The 13,172-nt window shown below is 32.5% G+C and overlaps 1 protein-coding gene across 1 annotated transcript in view; it reads right to left on the reverse strand.

The window, feature by feature from the left end:
- Nucleotides 1–13,172, reverse strand: part of ANGPT1 (angiopoietin 1) — a 399,705-nt gene that overhangs the window by 8,500 nt on the left and 378,033 nt on the right. Inside the window, exon 8 of the mRNA XM_053715282.1 lies at nt 10,497–10,627. Within this exon, the coding sequence (XP_053571257.1) occupies nt 10,497–10,627 (131 nt within the window). The remainder of the gene's footprint in view (nt 1–10,496; nt 10,628–13,172) is intronic.

Here is a 13,172-nt window from a genome sequence, read left to right on the forward strand (position 1 = left end):
CAGAAATTGAATTAAATCTTTATAAATAACAAATGAATAGCATATAACTAGCTATTTATAAAGGCCATGCCAAGCTCTGTTTTCTACTATGTACAGGGACCCCTAGTGTGTCTTTGATAACGGAGTATTAGCAACATTAATGATGAGATTTTCTTGGGCCCTAAAAAAATAATAAGCTCTAATAGTAAAGAAGAGAAAAACTTACAGTTTAATCCTCTTAATTTGAAATGAGATGGGGAGTAGGGAAATTAGAGAGTAAAAGGTGAACATAGTAATGGTGAATTTTGAAGGAAAGGGTATGGATGAAGAAGGAAAATATAATACAAATAGAGGGTGGGGAAGACCACACAAGTGTTTAAATGCAAAGACATTAGTAAGCTTAGAAGGTATCTAGATTGATATGATAGCAATCCTAACATATGTCAATAGTAAAATGTGTGACATCACTGACATAAGATTACATATAGCAAATTATTCATATTGCACGTCCATGTAAAACTAAAGGAAGTTGTACAGCTAGGAAAATCATTTTAACATACATACAGAAACTCCACTACTCAATACAGGTACAGAACTATGCAATATTATTACTATTATTATTGTTGTGTCATTATTATTCAGTATGGCATCAAATGAAGCAAGAAAACGTGTGTTTTCTTGCTTCATTTGGAACCGGGGTTAGGTTCCAGGAGGAATGGTTGTAAATCGAAACCATTGTAAATTGAAACCCAGTTTATAATGAAAGTCAATGGGAAGTGAGGGAGTTAGGTTCCAGGCCCCTCTCAAAATTGTCATAAGTAACACCTAATACATTATTTTTAAATGTTTGAAATGAAGACTTTAAATGCTCCAGGAGGAATGGTTGTAAATCGAAACGATTGTAAATTGAAACCCAGTTTATAATGAAAGTCAATGGGAAGTGAGGGAGTTAGGTTCTAGGCCCCTCTCAAAATTGTCATAAGTAACACCTAATACATTATTTTTAAATGTTTGAAATTAAGACTTTAAATGCTAAACAGCATTATAAACCTAATAATATAGATTGTATCATCATCAAACTAAGTTTAATGAACAATAACGTTTTTTTACTTGCATTTTTCTGCAAACAGTTCTCTGCATTGTTAGCATGTTAGATAATATTGGTTCTGCACCTATTCTATGCATTTCAATCTGCAGTGATTAATAGGCAGTTAGGCACCCTCACCTCAAGCTGCTGGACAGGAATATAATAGGGAAGTGTCTGCAAGATCTTGCTTGATATGCCTTGTCTGATCTGTGTACACAGATCAATTTCAGGCTGTTAAACTAGCTTAACTTTGCTGAAACACAAGCGGACAGCTCCACCTACTGGCTATTTTAATTAGTGCACTGATTTTTAATGCATTTCAATAGCAGTCCTATGACTGAAAAAAAAAAGGTTGTTATTCTGAAACGACGCAAATTGAACTGGCGTAAACTGAGGGCCACCTGTATATATATATATATATATATATATATATATATATATATATATATATATATATATATATATATATATATATATATATATATATATATACATATATATATATATTAATCCAGTACAGAATATACTGAAGACTGATACTGTGAAACAGTAGACATAGTTCCGATAATAGTAAGTAAAAAGTGCATGTGGAAATAGTAATGACTTTAATTGACCATAGTACAAATGCAATACAATATATGAAATATGTCCTAGAAATAGTGCAGTTAGTGCAATTACATTTTGCTACTATTGTATAAATATGTGGTGGAGTAGAAAGGGAAATGTTAAATAAAATGCTACTATTGGATTTGTTTTTAAAGACGAAGGAGTGTGTTGAGCAGTAACAACTCTTTATCTTAGGCAGTTCTGGTGGAACAAGTAAGGTGTTGTCTGGGAAAGCAACATGTTCATCCAAAGCCTTTCTTTTTAAAACTGATAAATTGTGTCTGGTCTGGCATGTAACAAATTAGCTGCAGCTATTTAAACATCAGGGTACAGTGTATTCTCTGCAAAATTAAACTGCTCATAAAGCTGTTTACAAAGGGCATGGTGAAAGCCTCCTTCTAGAGTTTAAGAAAAAATGTTAATTTGATCAGAAAGCAGAATGGTAATGACAATTATTATTATTTTATTTTATTTTTAATGAGCTGCTCTCAAACTTTTTTGACTGAACGGCTCTTCAGATAATGTGAATTTGGAGCCAATTGAAGACATTACCATATTCTCCCTAACACTGGATTGTATGCTGGTGCCATGACTCCTGTTTTGGGTCACATTCTATGTATCATTGGCTTCCTGCATTGCCTTTAAAATATCATGACAATACATGAGAAGGGTATAAATATATATACAGTGTATATATATATATATATATATATATATATATATATATATATATATATACATACTGCATATATGTGTGTGTGTGTGTGTAAACCATGTATTTAACTGCTACACAAGTTTTAGCCTTTACTAACTGTGGCATGAGGCCAGCTACAATGTCAATAGTCAGCTTTTGCTCCTTCGCAGAGGGTGCTGATAGAGACTGTGCACTCAGCCATGATCAAATTGCACATGGACTACTGCACGTCTTGTATCCAATTAGTAACTGTGACTCCTTCATAAAGGGACATCAGATTTAGCTTGATTTTGATAAATTGCAGCTTAGTAATATTCCACGCAAGCCCCTTAAAAAAAAAAAGAAAGAAAGAAAAAAAGAAAAAGTAGAAACAATTCTAAAGTCACAAACTTGATTTTACCCAAACAAAGTGACACTAGTTTAGTTTAGAGACAGAATAAATGAATTGGAATATGCAGCACAGCATGTAAAAAAAAAAATATGTAGTTACTATTCTACCATAGTTATTCAATCTATCTATTCTTTATTTATACCAGAATCGTTTCACTTGGTTAAACAATACTGACTCACAAAGGTAATGTATGTTTTATACAGATATAGAAACCTTTCCTAAGATGCCCAGCCTTAAAAGAATACCAACCAAAATGAATTTGTATCACTTGACCTATGGGAAGAGGTGAACTTAAAAAATGTATTGTACACAGTCAAAATGTATTCCAACAAAGAGTAAAAGGTAAACTAGTTTGTAATGGGCTATCTCAGGCTCAAAATAAAACAGTGCACACTTATATTTTCTGTCTCTAAACTGAAGTATACTAGCCTCTTTTTAATGCTACTTGTTTGACACATGTAACCATATGTTACCAACTGAACCAACCCACTCTATTGGAATTAAAGCACATGAAAGAATTTCTGCTAAATGTTAAAATAACTTTGAGTAGAAGCTGACAAAACCCTGTGTTCAATCTTTCATTGCCAACTCTGATTTCTCTTTAGGGAAACAAGAGAATGCTTGTTTTACTATAAAAGCATGTTGCACATCACTATGATGTAAAATCCAGGTAACGGTATAATAGTTTTACATTTGAAGAGCTTTTACAATTAAAAACACTAATTGGTCACTTGAACTGCATGCCAGGGTTATGTTGAACCATGACACCATTTGAATCAGTCACATGGAAAACATCACTTCTTTGAAAACTAGCATGAAGCCTTGAATTTGAATCCTATATCTTCTAAAGTCTAAGACATTATGAATATCAGTGCCAGATACATTTTTAGAAAACTAAATCCCAAAGCATAATGAATTTATAGTGTTGTTATTTAGTTATGCTAGGAAACCCAGATTTGTTGTCATTTGAAACTGCAAAGTAATATTTTCCCAAACCATGTCTACTAAATTGGTTACTAAAACGGAAGTAAGATGTCAATAGATCATTCACAATATTACAATAATTACATATCTCTACAAGCAATAACTTAAAAGGTTTTGACATTTCTAGGCTGTCTGAAACATAAAAATAGAATGTTTAATTACTTTAGATTTTAACTTAAAATGTCTAGCAGACCATTGAAAATGGATATTTAATATTTACAAACTCATTAAAACAAAAACAATTGCATCAAGCATATAATATACAGTTTGATTCCCTAATTTTAGTTCTCTATTGTGCTTATCTGGTTTTGAAACTTTATTGATTTTGTATTTAAACAACATTTAACAGCTTTTTTCATTACATTCTCTATTTCCAATACATCTCCTTAAGACTTTGTCAATATACAAAATGGTAAAAATAAAAATAAAATTAAGGTAAAAGAAATTTTTTTATTTGCAATCAACCAGGGGAGGAAATACCATTCATGCAGCAGGTACAGTGGCACCAGGGCCCAAGTGTTTGGGGCCTATAGTAGTCAATCTATAAATTAAAGGGACAGTCTACACCAGAATTTTTATTGTTTAAAAAGATAGATAATCCCTTTATTACCCATACCCTAGTTTTTCATAACTAACACAGTTATATAAATACACTTTTTACCTCAGTGATTATCCTGTATCTAAGCCTCTACAAACTGCACCCTTATTTCAGTTCTTTTGACAGACATCCATTTTAGCCAATCAAAACTGGCTCACTGGAACTTCATGTGTGTGAGCACAGTGTTATCTATATGAAACACATGAACTAACACCCTCTAGTGGTGAAAAACTGTCAAAATGCTCTGAGAGAAGAGGCAGACTTCAAGGGCTTAGAAATTAGTATATGAACCTCCTAGGTTCAGCTTTCAACTAAGAATACTAAGAGAACAAAGCAAAATTAGTGATAAAAGTAAATTGGAAAATTGTTTAAAATTATATTCTCTATCTGAATCATGAAAGTTTATTTTGGACGAGACAGTCCCTTTAACATGTGCAGAATGTGTACAATAGCTAATAAAGTAGGATGTGTGGTATAATCCTATGCATTCCAGTTATAGGGTATACAATAACCACAAAAGACCACCAAGCTTTCAAACTGGGGTTAACATTTACATTTTAAAGTCAATTATTCCTGTATTATATAGCCAGTTATAACCCAGAGATCAAGTTGGGTATTTATATAAATACTGTGAGAGCCTATTTTAATTTACTGTACTTAAAATCATGCATTAAATATTATAGTAATATTAGATTGCTTTACTAATATGGGGGAAAAAATCAAAGATGGCATTTTCTCCATATTTCTACTATATGTACAACACTATTTTTATGACTTAAAATGTTGCTGTTGTTAAGCCTCTATATACACTGGGTCTATAAAATGGCAAAGAATAAAGAGGATTTTTAGATAACATATATAGGGTCAGATTATGAGTGGAACTCTGACAGTTACACGCGAGCGATAAGGGGTTTATTGCGGGTGTTTGCGATTGTTGGGTTTACTGCTCATATAACAAGTTGAAAGTAAAAAATATTTCTTAGAGCTCACAAAGCACATCAAAAATACATTACAAAGTACAGTTACACTCATAATAACACCATCTATGTATATGTGTGTACATATGTATTTATATGGGCATTTATGTATTTACAGACATATATACACATATAAACACATAAATAAATACATAAACACATATGTATACATATAAAGACATTATATATATATATATATATATATATATATATATATATATATACATATGTGCATTGGAGCCCTTCACAGTTAAGTAGATGAAAACATATAAAATCATATGTATAATCATATGTAGAACAAGAGCTAGAATAACTTCCATGCCTGTTAATTTTTATTACAACTCAGGGTGCGCATTCTTTTAGCACACTATGCCCCTTCACAGAGAAAAAATATCCTGTAGCATATCAGTCTGACCCTACCCAATGACAGTCCAGCGCCGAAATACCAGGCATTATATTGTACCAAAATTCCATCAGATATATGTAGAAATGTTTATTTATGAATACATAGAACATATTTTACTATGTGAAGACAGTATTATTACTACCAAATCCCATCTAGGTGTGAAAGTAATAAAATATATACATCATTAAATGCATGTCATAAAAAACTTTAAATTAATTAAAATATAATTGTATCATCTATTTGGGGTTTAATTCAACCAATAAATGAGCTATTCATAGTATCGTCTGTGGCTTTTCTAATAGTTTTTAAGGACATTCAAATCCATTTAAAAACTATTACAAAACCCAGTTACAATGACATTTTCCAGAGGCCTTGCACTGTGCTAATGTCAGTAATATTCTGTACTTGGTCCGCAGTATTACACTAAAATAGTTTCTAAACAGGTTTCTGTGTTTTTTTCTGTTTTTAAATGAGCAGTTATCTTGACTTATTTAACCATGAAAAAAAAGCTGTTCAAACTGTTAAGATGTTGTTTGTAAATAGTCCAAAATTTCTTTCCAGTCCTAGTGTTAACTTAATTCACATGGTAATAAACACAACAATTTTATTTTTTTTTATAATAAAAAGATTTTAAAAAAAATACATGAAGCCACCCTTTTATATAATAGAAAATAGGATCATTAACGGTTTCATGTTTGATGGCAATTGTTTGAAACTTGTTAATTGCACATAATTGCACATATGTATTTAATTTATTAGTAAAGTTAAAAAAAAAAACATTAGGTTTACCTCCTGTGTCGTATATTTTTTCTTCTATGTTTATTTAGATTTTAGGCAATGAAGGTAACATCACATGATCATCATAAAAAGTTTTTTCATGGCAAACTCTTATGGACTGGGTTTTCAGACAATATTTGATCATCTATCATTTTAACAAACTGCCATATATAGCTATCAATAATTTCCATTTGCATCTGACACAAATTCCTTTAGTTTAGATTATTTTACTGTATTCATAATTCATGTATCTTATATAATGGTTTTCTTCTAGCCAACCCAACAAAGGGATTGATGGCAATTCTTTGTTTTATAAATATTGATGTGTTAATGGCTTTAGATAAGCACCATGAACCTTTTTTGATGTTGAAGTAATAACAATTAGCAATTTTCATAGTTTATTGGCAGCACTTTTTTCCTTATTGGTTCAGTAAAAATAAGCCCAACTTGGCAGTCCTGTTTTTATGATCACTATCCAATCTCTCTATAATGAACAACACATTTACATGTTAATTGTTTAAATTCCAAAACTAAAAGGACTTGATAAACTATCAAGACAGCACTTAAATGGACAGTCAAGTCCAAAAAAACCTTTCATGTTTCAAATAGGGCATGTCATTTTAAATAACTTTCCAATTTACTTTTATCACCATTTTTGCTTTGGTATTCTTAGTTGAAAGCTAAACCTAGGAAGGCTAATATGATAATTTCTAAGCCCTTGAAGGCCGCCTCTTATCACATGCTTTTTTATTTGCTTTTCACAACAGGGGAGAGCTAGTTCATATGAGCCGTATAGATAACATTGTGATCACGCCCGTGGCTTGTGGCAGACACTGCACTAATTGGCTAAAATGAAAGTCAATAGATAATAAATACAATGTCATGTGATCAGGGGGCTGTCAGAAGATGCTTAGATACAAGATAATCACCAAGGTAAAAAGTATATAAATATAACAGTGTTGGTTATGCAAAACTGGGGAATGGGTAATAAAGGGATTATCTATCTTTTTAAACAACAAAAATTCTGGTGTTGACTGTCCCTTTAATAATATTAGTAAGTACTCAGAAAAGTTTTCCATTGCAGCATTGGTTTTGTGTATATACCTATATATGCAAAACATACTGAAATAAACCTGCCACATTGGATGACATTAGGAAGCAGCATCACCAAACACATACAAAGGCAACTAGTTAAATCAATTATTGTTAAAGTATTAATAAGCACTTTTACAATGATAAAAATTTGCCAAATCCATAACCCAGCACATACATGCCCATTTTGCCGATGACACCTGTGTTCAAATCAAGACATACAAGACAAGAGAGAGCTCCTCTTCATGTGGTTTCCAGTCGCACACTGAAAGGTGAATGCAAGGTACCCTTTCCAATTGGCTGATTTGAATCTACAAATTCAAATTAGTCAATAGTGTTAAAGCTTTTTCCTTTCATTCTATTGGCTGATTTGAATTTGAAGATTCAAATCAATCAATAGGAATGCAAGGGTACCCCTATATAAAAGGAGTACCTTGCATTCACTATTCAGTGTGCGGCTGGAGACCGCATTAAGAGGAGCTCCCTGTCACTGATCTGAAGAGGAGGACTGACGTCGCCGCCGCCACCGGATGTAGTTAGAAGATGGACCCATGATGAAGATGGATGAAGATTGACCCACGATGAAGATTGAGCGCCTCCCATTATCATTGGTTAGAGCTAACTTTGGGGTTAGTGTTAGGTTGTTTTTTTTTTTTTAGATTAGGGTTTTTAATTTTTGGGGCAGCAAAGGAGCTGAATGCCCTTTTAAGTGCAATGCCCATCCAAATGACCTTTTCAGGGCAAATGGTAATTTAGTTTTTTTATTTTGTGTAATGTTAGGTTTTTATTTTTAGGTTTTTATTTTTAAAGGTAAGATAAGGTTTTTTTTAATGTTACAGATAAAAATTTTTTAAGGTAGTTAGGATTTTTTAGTAAATTTAGGGGTATTTTAATTTGGGTTAAGTTAAGTGGGTGTTAGGTTAGGGGTTTTAAATGTTTGTTTATAACTTTGCATTGTGGGGGTGGCGGTTTAGGGGTTAATAGTTTATTTAGATACCTTGTGATGTGGGGAATGGAGTTTTAGGGGTTAATAGTTTATTTAGGTAATTTGCGATGTGGGGGATGTGGGTTTAAGGGTTAATTGTTTATTTAGGTACTTGCAATGTGGGAGGATGGTGGTGTAGGGGTTAATAGTTTATTTATGAGTATAAGTGTGCTTTGAAATGTATTTTTGTTGTGTTTTGTGCAACTTTTTATTTTCGGAAACTAGTTCACCACAGCTCTTATATTTTTAATTATCCTGATGGGCAAGAGGGGCTGCAGTCTTATGCACGTTGCAGACTACTGACCTCAATTCACATAAGGCACCACCTATAGACGATAACTAGAAGCTACTCTGGCAGTGACGTCAGTGGGGAAAACACTCTCCACTGTGCCATGTCAAACTAATTTATGTTTATCGATGCTAAGATTACTTAAAATAAAGCAGCATGCTGGTTACTTAGCAAATATAATTAGTCAGGTAAAGTGTTGGGTACCATGCTGGGCTGGGGAGGCAGGGGTGTGTGTGTGTGAGTGGGGGGCTGGGGCCAGCCTTCAAAAAATTTCAGGGCCGGTTTGACTTCCCAGTCTGGCTCTGATTAGGAATGATGATGCAGACAATGATTTTGTTTTGGTTTATTCGAAGGTAATACTTTTTATCTTAAGGAGTTTAATAACAGAAGTCTTTTGGGATATTGATCACTAGACAAATACACTGTTCAGAAATTCTTATCTGCCAAAAACAAGTATGAAAAGCTTAGCGTAGTCAAAGTGAAGGAAGTTCAGAATAGACATCTTAATAAATATTTGGTAATTATTATTTTTTTATCTTTTATGTATTTTTTTATTAGTTTTTAACTATCTTAATATATTTATTTAAAAAAATAAAGGAATATATTTTTTATTTTCAGTACACTTACATAAGATTACCAAATAAGAGCCAATCAAACAATAGAATGCACTACTTTCTGTGTTATGAGATATAACTTAGAAACAACATACTTATCATCACCACTAAAATAAGATCCTAATCCACATTTTAGACGTAGATTTCACAAGCAGTGTATATTTAAACTTTCAATAACTACATCATATTATGTCAAAATAAAGTAAATTATGTGAAACTGGGGACATTTCTAACAGCTTTGTAAATTCTAAATAGGAAGAGTTGAATGTTTTTGTTTATTTTATTTTTATATAGCTTTATATGCAACTGCATTGAGAATCTGCTGTTATAAAAATATAATACTATAGAAATAAATAAAATAAAAATTTCATAGATGTTATTGATACTACAATTATAATATTATAAGAAAAATTAGAAAAAAATCTGTAACTATCAGTTATAAATAAAAAATATTTAGGATAATTTTTATAATAAATCTTAACCCCTTAAGGACCAGCGACGTACCCTGTATGTCGCTGGCCTTTTTTTGAGACTTGATTGTTTTATAGCACGGTCTTGCCACCAGCGTTGAGACTGCTCTATTCCACTAAGCCTGCTGGAGGGAGGGAATTAATAGCGTGTTCTTGCAAAACTTGTGCTATTATGTCCTGAAAAAACCCTTAACGACCAGTGACATACAGGGTACATTGTGGTCATTAAGGGGTTAAATAGTATAAAGAGTTATAAGAGGTAAATGATACTATTGAGTAGCAAATTAAAAGCCAACAGAGACAAAAGAAGTACTGTATCATTTACGTATATAAAACATGATTTTCTTACAAAGAGCCTCCTTTGTAAAAAAAATAGTTGTGTTTGAGGGCTTCCTCAAAACATATAGTTTATACATTTTTAAAACAATGGTGCCATTGATTTTCTCTGAACATGACAAGAATTAGAGAACATTTATAATGACCATGCATGAATAAGGTTCACTTGTTTCATAGATACTGTAAAAAATGACTAAAGATGTATACATACCTCCTGTAAGCATGAGAGCACATTTGCACATACAGTTGTCATTGTCTGCATCTTTCGTACTGAAATCGGCCCCATGCAAGACTAGACTACTCTGTTTTCCTGCTGTTCCGCTATGGCCTTTTAAGTACAACCTGCAAGAGGGGAAGAAATTGCACAATGAAAACCAAAACATGATAAGCAGAACACAAATAAAATGAACATGAAAAAAACTATAAAATCACATGGAAAATAAGAGTAAAACCATAGGAAGTGAAGCATGTAGGTCTGACAAGTTTTGTGATTAGTCTTAAGGCCCGATGATCAAAACCTCAGCCCCATGGACAGAAATAACCAAACAAATTTGGAATTTTATTTGGACTCCTTTTCAAACCGATAACCCTGCATAGCAACAAAAACTTCTCTCAAACTAAAAGTAGTTTTCCTTATATTGTTTGAGGGACCACAAGACTTCTTAGGTCATCTCAACTGAGCAGAGAGCTTGAGAAATTACCTTTTTGGCCTCGTTAGTCTCACAATCCGTGGGTCCCAAGAAAATGGGCCAAACTTCTCTATTCTTACGAGTGGCAATGTGTCTCCCAAAGAAAATAATATGGGCTTCAGAAAAAGTTGGCAAAATCGTCAATCATCTGTGATCTTGGTGGGGGGGGGGTTGTATTTTTGTATTTAAAGTATATATACATAACAAAGACTGTATGTTCACAAAAAAAATAATGGTTTCAGTGTAGTAACACTTCAAATTATGCATATGGAAATTCCGTTTGACTCTTCATTCGCTAGATTTCTCACAGTAGAAATTCTTGCCACTGAAAAGCTGGTGAAGACTGATATGGCTGAAAAAGTGCATCTAACATGGAGGGTAGTGTTTTGAATATTACAAACTCACGACGATGTTGCACCAGTAAAAGACAGGTTACGCCCATGGAACACCCATCAAACTCCTATAGAACACCCATATATTCTTTATTTCTGCCATCCCCATTGTTAGGCCAAAAATCTTACTATTAAACCTACAGGAGCAGTAGGTATTTGGGTATATTATGTATGCATATACAATGTTTTATTGTATTTTATTTTATAATGCAATAATATGTATTTATAGGGGCCGAATTATCATTGTGCAAGCAGACATGATCGGATATTGCGGATCATGTCTGCTGCACATTGATAAATGCAGACAGCATACACTCTCGACATTTATCATTGTACCAGCAGTTCTAGTGAATTGCTGGTGCAATGCCGCCCCCTGCAGATTTCCGGCCACTAGCAGGGGGTGTCAATCAACCCGATTGTATCCAATCGGGTTGATTTCTAGTGATGTCTGTCCGCCGCCTCAGAGCAGGCAGACAGGTTATGAAGCAGCGGTCTTTAGACCTCTTCATGTTTTTTTAAGGTCTGATGCTAAAATGACAATTGTTAAAAAAATAGAAATTCCTTCTTAAAGGGACTTAAAAGTACAAAAAGAAAATGCAAGAATGTGCTTGAGCATTTATTGTTGCGCTGTTGATTGCATATTATGTGCTTTTCAAATGGGTTAAACACATTAGTAAAATCAGCTACGAAGTAGAAATATATTACTTATCGCTAACTTCTGATTATTTGCTCCAAATATGTCTCTTGTCATTGGCTCACCAGATGTGTTTAGCTGGGTCCCAGTAGTACACTGCGGCTAATCTGTTTAACCCATTTGTAGGATTTAAGCATACATACATATATATATATATATATATATGTAGGAGTAGGTGCACTCTCACAAACTTCATTCAATTGCCAGGTTGCTGAATAGTGGATAAGATATAGTCAATTGAAGACAGCACTCTGAAGGGGTGTACTCCCAAAAACATCACTGAATAAAAGGAACGTGTTGCACCTATTGCTAAGTCCAGAGAGTGCTGTCTTCAATTGACTATATATATATGCAAATATATATATACAAATATATATATGTATATATATATATATATATATATATATATATATATATATACATTGTGCATGTTTGTGTACATATGTATATATATATATATATATATATATATATATATATACACACATATAAATATACAGAGTATGTATACATATATATATATATACATTGTGCCTGTTTGTGTATATATATATATATATATATATATATATATATATATATATATACACACATATAAATATACAGAGTATATATATATATATATATATATATATATATATTACTAACAAAGATCAATAGTTTTGATTTTTTTTAACACAAAGTATATAAGGAAGTAAAGCATTTTTAGCCTAATTGCAAACATGGTTTGACTTGGTGGTGAAAGGCGATAGGTAAAAATGAGGGGAGTGCTGACAGCGGTTATTAGCAAAGATTTTAGAGGATTGTTAGCGTACCATGTTTTGACATCAGTCCTGTGCAACTGTAAGGATCCTAATCATAGGGATACCGAGAGTGTGAGGCAATCCTAAATATTTATATTATATGGAATTGGAGCAACAGAAGGACCGTGACATTTACATCCTTTGGTTAAAAAGACAAACAATAAAAAAATCTTCTGCAGTTCCCATGTATTATTGAATCTATTATTTTATAGTTATTTATAGGATAATATAAAACATATTACAATATTTTCTTAAAAACATAATTAAAAAAACAAAATTACTAGAAATTAAAGGGATATTAAATACAAA

This window comes from Bombina bombina, chromosome 5, assembly GCF_027579735.1.
Source record: "Bombina bombina isolate aBomBom1 chromosome 5, aBomBom1.pri, whole genome shotgun sequence".
Taxonomy (NCBI): domain Eukaryota; kingdom Metazoa; phylum Chordata; class Amphibia; order Anura; family Bombinatoridae; genus Bombina; species Bombina bombina.